Source organism: Cryptomeria japonica, chromosome 3, assembly GCF_030272615.1.
Source record: "Cryptomeria japonica chromosome 3, Sugi_1.0, whole genome shotgun sequence".
Classification (NCBI taxonomy): Eukaryota; Viridiplantae; Streptophyta; class Pinopsida; order Cupressales; family Cupressaceae; genus Cryptomeria; species Cryptomeria japonica.
The window spans coordinates 998,637,148-998,649,806 of record NC_081407.1 but is presented as its reverse complement, the minus strand read 5'-3'; the positions used below and the strand labels follow the sequence as shown (position 1 = coordinate 998,649,806).

The following is a 12,659-nucleotide window of genomic DNA, read 5'->3' as shown; positions in this document are numbered from 1 at the left end:
CTTTGAGGGTAGATGGGCTTGATAGTATGGAGGGAGGACCCAAAAGCCAAACCTAGGAGCAAAGTTCAAGGAAATGATGAAAGGTTGAGTGCAAATAACTATTTTGCTCTTGCCCTTCCAAAGGGTCTAGAGCGAATTTCTTCAAAACACTTTATTCCTCATTCAAACCACTAATCAAACTTTATTTCGAGAAATTAAGGAAGCAAATTCACCTAAATTAAACACTTGCTAAATTCAAAATTTCAAATATTCACCCTTTGGCGCCAAAGCATTTTTTTCAAATGTTAATGAAAAGTCGGCCAGCTTGGAAAGGGTATTATAATTTTTTTTTATATATAGCAAGGTCGGCCTTTTTAGAAGAAGGGTGAAGGTGCTTATAAAGGAGAGTGGATCCTAAAAGCATTAATCATTTAATCAAGCGATTTCTTCCTTAGAGTGAATTTGAGGAATAGGTTTGAAGAAGCGAATTCCAGCAAATAGAAGGCAAATTTCAGGTTTGAGAAGGCAAAAGACATATCATATAAAGGCAGGCCAAGGCAGATTCAACATTTTTTATCTCAGGCCTGACCCTCTCAAGGACAAACTAGAAGATCAACAATCCTTCAAAGGTGAATTTGATTTACTTAAAGTGCAGACCTGAAGCTTTTAAGCAAAAAGAACTCCTTTGAACAACATTTAGGAAGGAGGTAAATTCAATAGCAAGACATTATTTACTCCTCTTTTCAGGTTCATTCCTTTCAAGGATCAAAGATCAAGTTTGAGGTATGTTCAATGTCTAAATTTAAATGGAGATCTGATTTTGTTCAATAAAGATTATTTTTGTAAAGATAGTTCTTCTTATTTAGATTGATTCATTTGTAATTTCAATTTGTAAATTTTAATGCTTATTCATTTAAGTTCAAATTGAAGTTCAATTGTTCTTTTTAAGGTCTTGAATCACCTATCTTTGTGACTATACCTAAAACCTAACTTAAACCCTTTCATAGGTGACAAATGGCGCCCCCCAAGGCGAGTGGATCCTCTACCCGACAAGTCCTCATTAAGGAAGGTCAAAGGAGTGACGACTTGGAGACGAGAATCACATCCAAGTGGAGCAGTATTGGAGACACCAACTTAGGAAACTTCAATGTGAGGAAGTTTCAAGAAGCACCCTACATCGGCAAGCCATCACCCATAGCCAAGTAGATAATCGAGAGTGGAATCACAAGGCGGCAGGTTTCCCTCCCGCAGTCAGATGTCATGAGTTAATGATTGAATGTGCCAAGCACTATGATTCACATTCAAGGACAATTGTGGCCAAGGATGGAGCTATACTCGCCTATCTCTCAGAGGGAGCTATAAGTGAAGCTTTTCATCTTCCAGAGCAGAGCGATATGATCTACACGAGCCTAGAAGGAGCCAAGTCTATCTACGAAGACGATCTTGATACTTGTCTGAATTTCGTCAATAAGAATTGGTTGCTCAAGAGTAGGCCTCGCTTAAATAAGATACCCAATACACCTCACAAAATTGATTTCCAAGAAGAATTCAGAGACTTGATAACCATGCTTAATTGAATTGTAGGTGCCTCTCAAGCCTTCTTTTTCGACAGGTGGATGTTCTTCTTTATACAAGTGATCGTTCAAGGGAAAGGGATGTTCAATTGGGCCAGGATTATCAGTAACAACCTAGATGTGCAGTTGAGAAGGTTAGTCCCTACTAAATCATTCCACATGAGCTCATATGTTATATAATCTCTAGCCATATGTTTTGAGTATGCGGGACTACCACACAGAGGAGTTGTTGGGAGAGGGCCTAGAGAGATAAGAATATGTGATTCTTATGCCCAATTGAATCATCCACCTAAGGATTACTACAAGCTAGTCAACGATACTTTCACAATGCATATCACCAGGACACTACAAGGAGGGATTCACCATCGACTGTCTCCAGAAGCAAAAGAGCTCGTGAAGAAACATGGTGCGTGGTTCATTCAATTTCTTAAATTCACCTACATCAGAATTTATGGATGTCCTTCATCTCCTTATATGTTGCCAAGGTATCCAACGGATATGATAGTACTACTTGAGGTGACTAGACAATTGGCAGCTTGTGCTAAGGCATCAAGACATAAGCATGGGAATGGTATCCCTATACCTATTTCACTTGGAAATTCAATTGAAGTTTGTCCTAATTCTCAAGCAGTCGAAGATGCAGAAAAGGAGCTATCTCTCTACTCATTCACATCTTTCGCTTCGAGAGATAATTTTGATCCTAGTGGTCACATGGAAGAAACAGTCGGGAAGAAGTACAAGCATGTGTCCCAATTAGAGGATTTTTGGATAAACGCTCAAGATGATTTGGAAATAAAGAAGAGGATGCACTCTCGATTGCCCTTGGATCTTATCAGGAGATGCAAAGTTTAGAGAGTAGCGGATCAAGCACAAGATGGTGGCAGATATCTTCAATCTTCCTATGAGAAAGAAGACAAAGAAGTGAAGATCAATTGGGATGAGCAAGAGGTCGCGAACTTGAGAGCATTGATGGATCCAGTCTTGAGTTGTACTCACAGATGGGTAGATGTCCAACATCAAAGATTGAAGGAACAAAACATAGCTATGACATTCAACTTAGAAACAAGACCGGAAGAAGGAGAGGCGAGTGCAAGTGAGAACACTTCTCATTCTAAGGGGTCGAAGAGAAAGGAGGGACCTGAAAAGAGAGAATCGTCCAAGAAGAAACAAAAGGTGAATCCTGATCATCCTTCTAGTACTTCTTCTAGACATGAAAAGGAGATAAGTCAAGGAGAGGATCAAAGAGAGAAGGTGTATGAGATAGATGAGTCCACGAAGTCCACAGTACAAAATGATAAACAAGACAAAGGAAGGACACCTCAACTCTCATCAAGTCAGTCTCTTCCTCTCCAAGTTTGTGATAATGATCAACAAGGAGAAAGAAATGATGATGAAGCGACATCTCCTTTTAGAGGCGAGCGACCATTGCCTGAGGAAGTGCAAGTACGAGAGAGAAAGTCTTCCATTCCAGATTGGCTTAGAGAAAGACTTACAAGGGTAGTTGTGGTTGAAGAAGAGGAGCAAGTATTTGATTTGGAAATTCTTCTAGGCAAGTCTCAAGAAGGGATTGAAAAGAAGAAAGCTACAAAGATATCTAAGGTGATCAAAGATGATACAAGCTCCAGAAAGATACAGATAGCTACACCAACGGTGGACAAGTATGATGATGAGATCATGGCAAAAGAATACAATTTGGAGACATTTGATCTTGGTCCACTTATCTCTGAGCAGGCCATGGAAGATGCGATTGATTCAGTGAAGGCAATCAATGATAAGCTAAAAGAAGAGATAGAAAAAGAATAAAATGTTGGAAAAGGAGATTAATGCTTGGAGGAATTATTTTAGCCAGCTTAATGAGCCATTAGGGCGAGAGGATCTAGTAGTCTCACCCTTGCAAGCACTTCCTCTTGAGTCAACAAATCAGGCAGAAAAGATGAAGAACTCAACCCGACTCATAGATACATGGATTGATAGATCTTACATGTTAGCCAAGGAATTTGGCGAAAGAATGATGAAAACAGTCCATAGGGCCATCCAAATCCTTGAGATCATTCATAATCTAGTGGTAACTGTCGATGCATTCACTCACACTAGAGACATTACCATCCTAGTATTGCAAGTGGTAAGGAAGACATCAAGACAGGTTTTAGCACAAGAAAAGATAGTTGATGGTGGAACCCGTAATCTCCTACAATGGTCAACTTTGCTCCAAATGAAGGAGGTTCTATTCAAGGACATCAATAGTAGGTGCTGCCGAGTTGAGGACACTATCCATCCTATTCTGGATAAGGTGTTTGATGTATTATGTGCAATCCTTGATAGAAGGATAGAGATTGAAACCGATGTGGATATCCAAGAATTGGAGGATAGGATCAAGATCATCTTTTGTAGAGAGGAAGACATGATCACAGAAGAGCAACGAGATCAAATCTATACTACTATGTTCCTGATTGAGAAAACAAAAGAGCTAGAGCACAGATGGGAGATGACTCTTCTTGCGGCCTTTGATGAGGTCCTTCACTTAGAAGAGCGAATGAAGAACCTGCTTGAGATTCCCATTGCAGAGATTAAGGGGATTACGTCCAGATTCATTGAATATGCTAGAAAGGAACAAGGAAAACAGAACAAAATTCTAGATGAAAAGTTGTTATGAAATGATGTGGCGATTCAATCCCAATTGGAGGATGTTTCCTCGTTATTCGTGCCAATTTCTATTGGCTATGTTATGATAATGCTTATTTAAATAGGGTTATTTTTGTAACAAACCTTAATTAAGGTTTAGGTGTCAAAATCTCAGCCCTTGATCTTCTTTAAATCTGGGCCATTCATTGTATTTGAGAATGCCATATAAGCTCTCACTCAATTCATTTGTAGGGGTTAAGAAGAATAACTTTATTAGCAATAGAGAAGAAGAGTAGTTATTCATAGAGAATAGAAATTTGGTGAAGAGAGAAAGTTGAACAATTGTTGTTATATTTTGCTACGAGATCAATGAAATATTGAAGTTATGGTGTTTTATTGCAATCTTTGTGGATTCATACATGGTTGTTTATCTTCTTGAATCACTCTTATTGAAGATAATATTTAGATGTTATAGTTAGATTGAGTGATAAATGCTGTGCCTGATCTTTTAGTGAAGCTCATAGTCCAAACCACTAGCCTCTTACTGATTGTAAGTGTGCCCTGTGTGGTCAACTAGAGATATTGAAATTGTTTAGGGTTCAATCATTACTTGAATACTGATATGTATCCTATTGATAGTATCTATGTTCATTAATGATTCAAAAATCTTTGAATTCCCTTAGAAGATCGCACTGATTCCAGTAGAGTTGTTGTTCTATGGCAATATTGAGATTGGTAGAGTTTCACTAAGATTGCCCTCCATTTAGTCATTCATAGGCTTAGTTTAGCATAGCCCTCTCTAATCCCTTATCTTTTGTCCTTTTTGAAACATCGGTTAGTAGTAGGAAAACCCAGTTCTTCATTGGTTAAGTAGTTGCAAGAACCAACTTTCATAGAAAGTACGTAAGGCCCCTTGATGAAACATGAAACACAACGAACACTGGTGCTTATCCACACGTAGAGAACCTACATATTAGAACCTTGGAGTTGTCTCGATTGATCCTTAGGCAAAATCTTCAGCATTCGGGGAAGCTTTGTTCAAGAGAGGATAAGGTACCTTTGGGTATTTTATTCTGTGTTTGATCGTGTATAAAAGACACATCAACATGAAGTTCCTTCAATTAGATCTTGCTGTTTTTCTTGTTTGCACAATTTATACAAATGAAGAAGAAGAACAAGACAAAGAAGGAACCATCATGAGTTGGAAGTGCATTCTTGATGGCTAGGACCTCATAGATGGTTGGGGCAACCCCTTGATTGTGATCCTCCTCCTCCTCTTTTCGGTTTTACTTAAGTGCATAATAATGTGATTGCTTTTGTTTTGTTTCTAGACTTTAAAATCAACTTTTGGGGGTGTGATTCCATTCCATTCATCATTTATGTAAACTATTGTATAAATATATAAAGCTAGGAAATAGAATAAAATTATAGCCCCAAAATAAAAAACACAAAACAAACACAACAACAAGAACATGATTCCACAAGGGAAATGATTATCGATTAGGAGTTCACAAAAAATATAAACAAATAGATAAAACTATTAAGTAGCATGAATAATTTTAGTGTTGGGTGGGGAGTCGTGTCCATCAGGACTATCCCATCCTCTACGTGGAAAATCCTTGTTGTCATTTACAAGCTTCCAAATAGTGAGTGGTTCTCTTTGTCATTATGATCATCCCGTGGTTGGTTCTACACAATCCTTAATGGAGATATAGTAGGGTAAATGAGGGAATCTTCCTTGATTCAAGGGGCCCACACATGTTGAGAGGACATAGGGGAGTGAAAATGAGGTGATGACCCTCCATAGTGACAGTTGGGTCTAGATAGATGGCTACCTAGTTAGTGGTGGTGGAGGTGGAGTACATCCTCTTTGGTGATTGTGAGTAGTATAAAGAGAACTCAAAAGTGTTGTGGCATCTAGTCATGGTAGATGTATTTGGCATGAGTTGATGAAGAAGGTTGAACTCTACCCAAAATGCAATGGGCAATCCTCTAGTGATCAAGTAGGGTTTGGAGATGTTGCATGTCTAGTGCCACTTTGTGAGATTGAACTTGAATTTTCATGAGTACACTAAAAATTATGAATAATATGGAGTGAATAACAAAATTAGTATCCACCATAAAATGAACAAAAATAACAATTTTTTTCTTTTCACCTGTGAAATCTCGTGCCAAGTTAAGGGTCTAGGCCTAAAAGCTAGAAGAAATCATAGATCCATTTGTGCTTGAACATAGAGTTAAAAGAGATATAGAAGGGTGTCTAGTTACCCATAGAAAAAATATCTTGGGCTAGGGATGCTTGGATTTGTCAAACAAACAACGAAAGGAAGGCCTTGGTAAAACAAACAATAGGAAAAATGGGAACTTTGGGTTCCACGACTACTTTCCATGGTTTGAAAATGCTTAGCCCAAATAAAATTGAGAGACTCAAGAACTTTTAAATCACAAGAAGATATGACAAAAGTCGTTTGTATTCTTTCTTAGGGGTGTAATTGTGAAATGAAGTATCAACATACCATTTCCAATCCTTGTACCAAGGCTTAATGGAACATTTATTTTGTGCAAATGTTGAGAAGGTATGATGTCAATTATTATTTGGATTTTTTTTGGTTTGCATGGCACAAATTAAACTTAGGTTGGCTCGAGACTAGGAAATTGAGTGGGATTAACCTTGGAGTTAAGATTATTTAGAAGCCTAATTCCATTTTGAAGAGCTCAAGGGGGTGCATCTAGAGAATAGCTACTAATGGCTTATTTGGAAACACAATGGTGGGAGGCAACCATATGGAATGTTGGTTGATGGATAATCCTCTTGCAGGCACTTCCTCTTGAGTCAATAAATCAGGTAGAAAAGATGAAGAACTCAGCCCGACTCATGGATACATGGATTGATAGATCTTACATGGTAGCCAAGGAATTTGGTGGAAGAATGATGAAAACAGTCCACAGGGCCATCGAAGTATTGCAATTTATTAACTAGTTGAGCTTCAAAGATATCGTCACATCAGACTTGTAACATATCCTTGCTAGCCAATGACCAAACAATTAAATATGGAAGTATAGGTTAAGGTGTTAATTCATCATTCAATCCACTCTCTATGTTCTTTCAAATGTGGTACCGAGTACAAACATGTTGGTTATGTGCCAATATGGATTCATGATGGAGCAAGGATGTGTTTAAATAGAAGAAGATCCCATGTAATTTGAAAGTGGATTAGCAAGTGATCAAAAGAACACACTCCCATAAATGCTCCATTAGAAGTGAGTAATCACTAACAAAAGAGAAGTACAAATGCACTAAAATCATAGCACCATCAAGTTGCTTAATTTTTCTTTCAATATCACTACACAAGATGGACCATGTGTAAAATGGTAAATGGTTTTGGTGGCCAAGATTGGTGTCATAATGCCTAATTTATTGCACATGTAAAAATTTCTACAACACATGTTTAAATTAACGAATTGCCATTGACTCTTAGTTCCATTGCCGACTTGTCAATTGGCTCATCAATCACTTTTTCTAACTAGTCAATCAGTCCACCATTTTTGAAATTACTTTCCACTAAGTAAGTTAGTCAACTAAGTTAACTTATCAATCAATCCAATTACATGAGTATTCTGCTCCCAATTACCTTGTCTCTTCAATTCTCCACCATCAATCTTTGTGCTATCAAATCAATCTTGATCATCAATTCAAATTCAAAAAATTTATAAAATTGACATCATTCTCAATCATGATCAATCACATTCTTTGAATTCTTGTGCCAATACTCTGTAGGTACCATGTGACTCTGAGAGTCGCTACCATCATATGCAACAAGGAGAAGGGCAATGGAAGTCATATGCTTGGATTCAACATGGAGTTTGTTTCGTTATTGATTTGATCGTTTCATTTTATTGTTGAATTTGTTAGCATGCTTTTATTGTTTACGATTGGATTTTAGCAATAGATTTTGGTTTGTGGCTGCTAAATTTGGTCTATTGAAGATTTTCCCTCCGATTTTTAGTTGTTACAATATGATGAAACAATTGTTAATGATGAGTGGGAACCATTCAAGAAATGGGTGGAATAAACTTGGTATACAAGAACAACTCCTAATAATGACGTTGTTCGTGTAACTTAATAAAAATTTATTTAATAATATGATAATTTGACTTTGTCCCCTTTCTTTTGACCCGACATAATACTTTATTATCAATTGCTATAACTTAAGAAACACAATTTTATGCTGCCCACTTTTAAAAAAACTTCACTAGGGGAAGAGCACCAGTTACCGTTCATGTTCCAATAACCGTTCACTCCTTGCACACCCAACCCCACAATTACTAACTTAAAAAAAATCAAAAAACAAATAACTAAAAGCTCATTAATAAATTACACATGTACCAATAGCCGCTCATTTTTTAGCTTTTTTGGACCATAATTGGCCCATTTGTGCACTTTTATTGGTACCCATAGCACATGACTACTGAGCCATTTGCACATAAGTATTGGCGATTTTAAGTGCACGGTTATTGGGGCATCTTTAAACAAGTTTCAGGCGACACTTTGAAAAGTGTACTTTTTGACCCTTGTGTGCATAATGGATCCCACAACGTGCATGGTTACTACCCAGAAGCCAAAACAATAGCTATAAGCAATTAAGTCGCATGCAGAGACAACAAGAAAAAATCGTCAAAGTTAGAATCTGTAGATGCACTAAATTAGCTATAATGACTATTGATACACTTCCCCTATATACTTTAACACATTTATATTTGAATATAATTTTTTTATTAAAAAAACAATCGATGTCAAACTTTGGTGGAATCACATGAAAATAAAGCATAGAAGCCAACCATTCCTAGGTTGAACTTATCCAAGCGACAAATATACATAAATATGCCTCTGATAAGGAACCATCATGTGTGACTGTTTACATATGGATTGCCCTGGACCGTATCTAAACTATGTACTTTCCGCTCTACTATCACCAACAGGGCCAGACACATTCCCTAATTTCATTGGAGTCGACTAGTAAGAGTGTATTTAAATATACACAATTTGATCCAGATGCAGAAACAAGAAGCAAATCAAGACAGTCCTCAGAAAAGTACTTGTGCTTTCTAACAAAGTTAGATTTTATTTAAAACAAGAGAGAGGGTCTCTGTTGTTATTAGGGTTCGTTTCAACAAGATCTGTGTGAGCCATCAGTGAGATGGAGGGTGCAGTTGTGACCGTTCGGCACAAGACAACAATTGCAGTAGGATCGCAGATGTTGGTCTCCACTTGATGTGCAGGTGGTATAGGCCACATCTAAGCAGTATTGTGGGCATGCCATACCTTAAAAACTCTCACACAATCGAAGTCAGAAAATGCCATACTTTTTTTAAACACAAACACCCAAAATATGGCAGAACTGCATAACCACAACAAATATCATATTAAACAAGCTTTACCTTCCCGAATGGAGCATGCCATCAAACTTACTGCAACCACAAATATCATCCCTGTCCATATAACAATTATTCTTAAATTCTATTTACTTTTGAATGGAAACTGAACGGTTGAATGGTAAATTTAGTTTTTAAGATTCAAGAATGACATAATAGCAGACCTGAAAGACCTAAAATTTGCTGGAAACTTCTAGTGTGCGCCATTTGTGTCCTGATTTCGAAAAAGAAAAGTCTTCCTAAATCTTCCAATTTCCAAAGAGGCGCCAAGATTTGTGGTGATATTGCATAGCCCAAGTATTATTATATAGGCATACTGGTAGTTCATGTTTATCCTTGCTTTGAACGGCAACTGGGAATTTGTATAGTGCTTTGACAAATGCCTAAAGATGCCCTACTCATTAGACTTAAGTGCCCATTCCATACCTTCTAGATGACTATGACATAATCAAGGAGTCAAGTCACAAGTGGGAAGAAATGTATTATTTGCATGACTAAGTTTTGGTAATAATTTTGTAAGAGATATTCAATAGGGTGATGGGTCCTAATTGCATATCAATTGAGGATCCTTAATTTTTGGTATTGATATTTTTTTTATTCGTATAATAAGTTTTCCGTAGATTTTATATAAATAATAGTTATATTATTATAATTTTTTTTGAAGGATACACAAGAAAAGTTATTATGATTAGGTGTTTAATTGTTAGTTATGCAAAATGCAATTGAGTAGAAATCCTCTTGTGATAAGAGTTTGTTGCAAGCAACAATCTAAGTTTGGGTAAGACAACAAGTGACACCACTTAGGTAGATTGTAAGCATCACTCCCCATTTTGGTGAACCATTTTGAACTTGGAAGACCTTGGTGCAACTTTGGACAAAGGCATGCAAGAAATCATAGAGCTTGAAAAAAACATTGTCCAACATCTTTGAAGCACTTGATTTTTGGTTAGAAAGCTTGAAAACAATAATTGGGAACTTGATTGACAACTTTTAACCAATGAAGTTTGGCTTTGACTTGAGCTCCCTAAGTGATGTAGGCATAGCCACTTTCAAGTAGTGGCATTGCTTAGCCACTTGAAGTTGCAAGGGCCTGTGAATACAAGCTAAATTGTTAACTAGTTGAGTTTCAAGGACACAACCACATGGGACTTGTGACTTGGCCAACTTTCAATTGCTGAAGTTTGGCTTTGACTTGAGCTCCCCAAGTGTTGTAGGCATAGCCACTTGCAACTAGTGGCATAATTTGGCCACTTGAATTTGTGAGGACTTGTGAAAAGGCATTGCTTCATGCTAAATTGTTAACTAATGGAGTTTCAAGGACATGGCCACATAAGTCTTGTGGCATCCCTCCCAGCCAATTACCAATCATTAAAAAATGGTAGTACAAGTGAGGGTGTTATTTTACCATTCGATCCACCTAATATCTCCTTTCAAATGTGGCACCATGTTACAAACACGTTGGTTAAGGGCCAATGTGGACTTATGGTGGAGCAAGAAAGTGTTTAAATAGAATTGCCTTTTTAACCATCGACTTTTGAATGTTTTATACAATTTGAATGTAGAATGGGAAGTGTTTCAAAAGAGCACAATTCCACAAATGTTCCAATCAAAATTGAGTAATATTTCGCAAAAGAAAATTACACTTGCACCTGTATATGGTGAAAATGGATAACAACAATGTTGAAAGACTAAATGAATTCAACCACAAAACTCTAGCCTAACAACAACAAAGATCCACCATAACATATGAAGATTACCTAAAACAATGCAAATCAAATGAAATCACAAAGATTATACCATCACATGGCCAATAGGGTTTGAATCTCCATTCTTCCTATCTCCATTGATCTTGCTTGATATATTTGTTCTCAGATTTTATATGTGCACAAGAGCTCAACAAAGAACGGAAATGTGGTTGCAAGTAGGATCTCATATGAAAGCGTAGTGTAGTCAAGTGCATAAATTGATTAGCCAGTTAGGGTTTGATAATGAAGGAAACATCTCCTTATATAGAAGACACTATATGAAATGGAGGGATAAGATTGAGAGGTGTAAAAGAGGTCGGCTATGATTAGAGGGTAAGTAAAGGAAATAATAAAATAATGAGAGGGGTAGGTAGTGCAGGAATTAAGAGATGAATGACATGTGTCATAGGTGGAAAAGGTTAATGAATCAATTAAATAAATAAAGATTTATTTAATTAATAGAAGAAGTGGGATCAATTAAATAAATAAAATATTTATTTAATTTAGGAAAAAGATAATTTAAATAAATAAATGTATTTATTTAAATGAGAAATAAGGCTAGAAGAGGATAAATGAATTAATTAAATAAATAAAGATTTATTTAATTAATAGAAGAATTAGGCTTAGATAATTAAATAAATAAAATATTTATTTAATTAGACATGACAATTTTAGGTGTCTACATTTTGTCCCTCTTTGAGACAATGCGGTTTGTCGCGTTGTTTCAAAGAAGATAAGATAAACTGATACAAAGTTGCCCCAAGATGGGAATGATATGCCCCCTCGAGAGATTGGATGAAAATGTCTGGAAAGATCACAGACAATCTATCGATAAGAAAGAATGGCTAGAATGGATTGACCGGATAGGATAGAGTGACAAAGTCACAGGATAACGAAGACTGACTCGGGAGATGAGGGCTGGGGCTAGGGTAGTCTATAAAATAGACCATGAGAGGAAAACATCCTCATTGTCATCCACACATCTAAGAAATCAGAGTGTAGAGCGAGATAGAGTAGTAGCAGTCAGCAGCGATGACATTGGTTCACAGATTCGATCGCGTTCGCCGATATCAGAGGCCAGCAAATGCAGGAGAGCTTGTAAGTATCGTAAAACCTCCTTGTATTTTGTTGCAATAAATGTTGTCATTAATGTATCATAGGTAGCGCAATAAATGCATGTTTAAGAAATGTCAAAAATGTCCAAAAACGTCGAGGCGCGTCTGTGCTGGTGCCAGGCGCGTCTATGCTGGCTAGGCGCGTCTGTGTTTGTGCCAGGCGCGTCTATGCTAGAAAAAAAGTTTGTGCC

At 37.0% G+C, this 12,659-nt stretch overlaps 1 protein-coding gene across 1 annotated transcript; it reads right to left on the bottom strand.

Annotated features, from left to right (window-relative positions):
- Positions 1–8,967: 8,967 nt before the first annotated feature.
- Positions 8,968–9,885, bottom strand: LOC131048718 (uncharacterized). The gene is made up of 3 exons (XM_057982785.2): positions 9,773–9,885; positions 9,615–9,665; positions 8,968–9,498 (listed from the first exon to the last, which is right to left on the bottom strand). Exons 1-3 carry the CDS (start codon positions 9,813–9,815, stop codon positions 9,344–9,346), a joined length of 249 nt encoding a protein of 82 aa, XP_057838768.1. The 5' UTR covers positions 9,816–9,885; the 3' UTR covers positions 8,968–9,343.
- Between the last annotated feature and the right edge of the window lie 2,774 nt (positions 9,886–12,659).

Bases quoted from the DNA above. Each gene is read 5' to 3' on its own strand.
- LOC131048718 (XM_057982785.2), bottom strand. From the start codon at position 9,815: ATGGCGCACACTAGAAGTTTCCAGCAAATTTTAGGTCTTTCAG. The intron at 9,666-9,772 runs GTCTGCTATTAT...TTATATGGACAG, and splicing joins GCAAATTTTAGGTCTTTCAG to GGATGATATTTGTGGTTGCA. The intron at 9,499-9,614 runs GTAAAGCTTGTT...AGAGTTTTTAAG, and splicing joins GGCATGCTCCATTCGGGAAG to GTATGGCATGCCCACAATAC.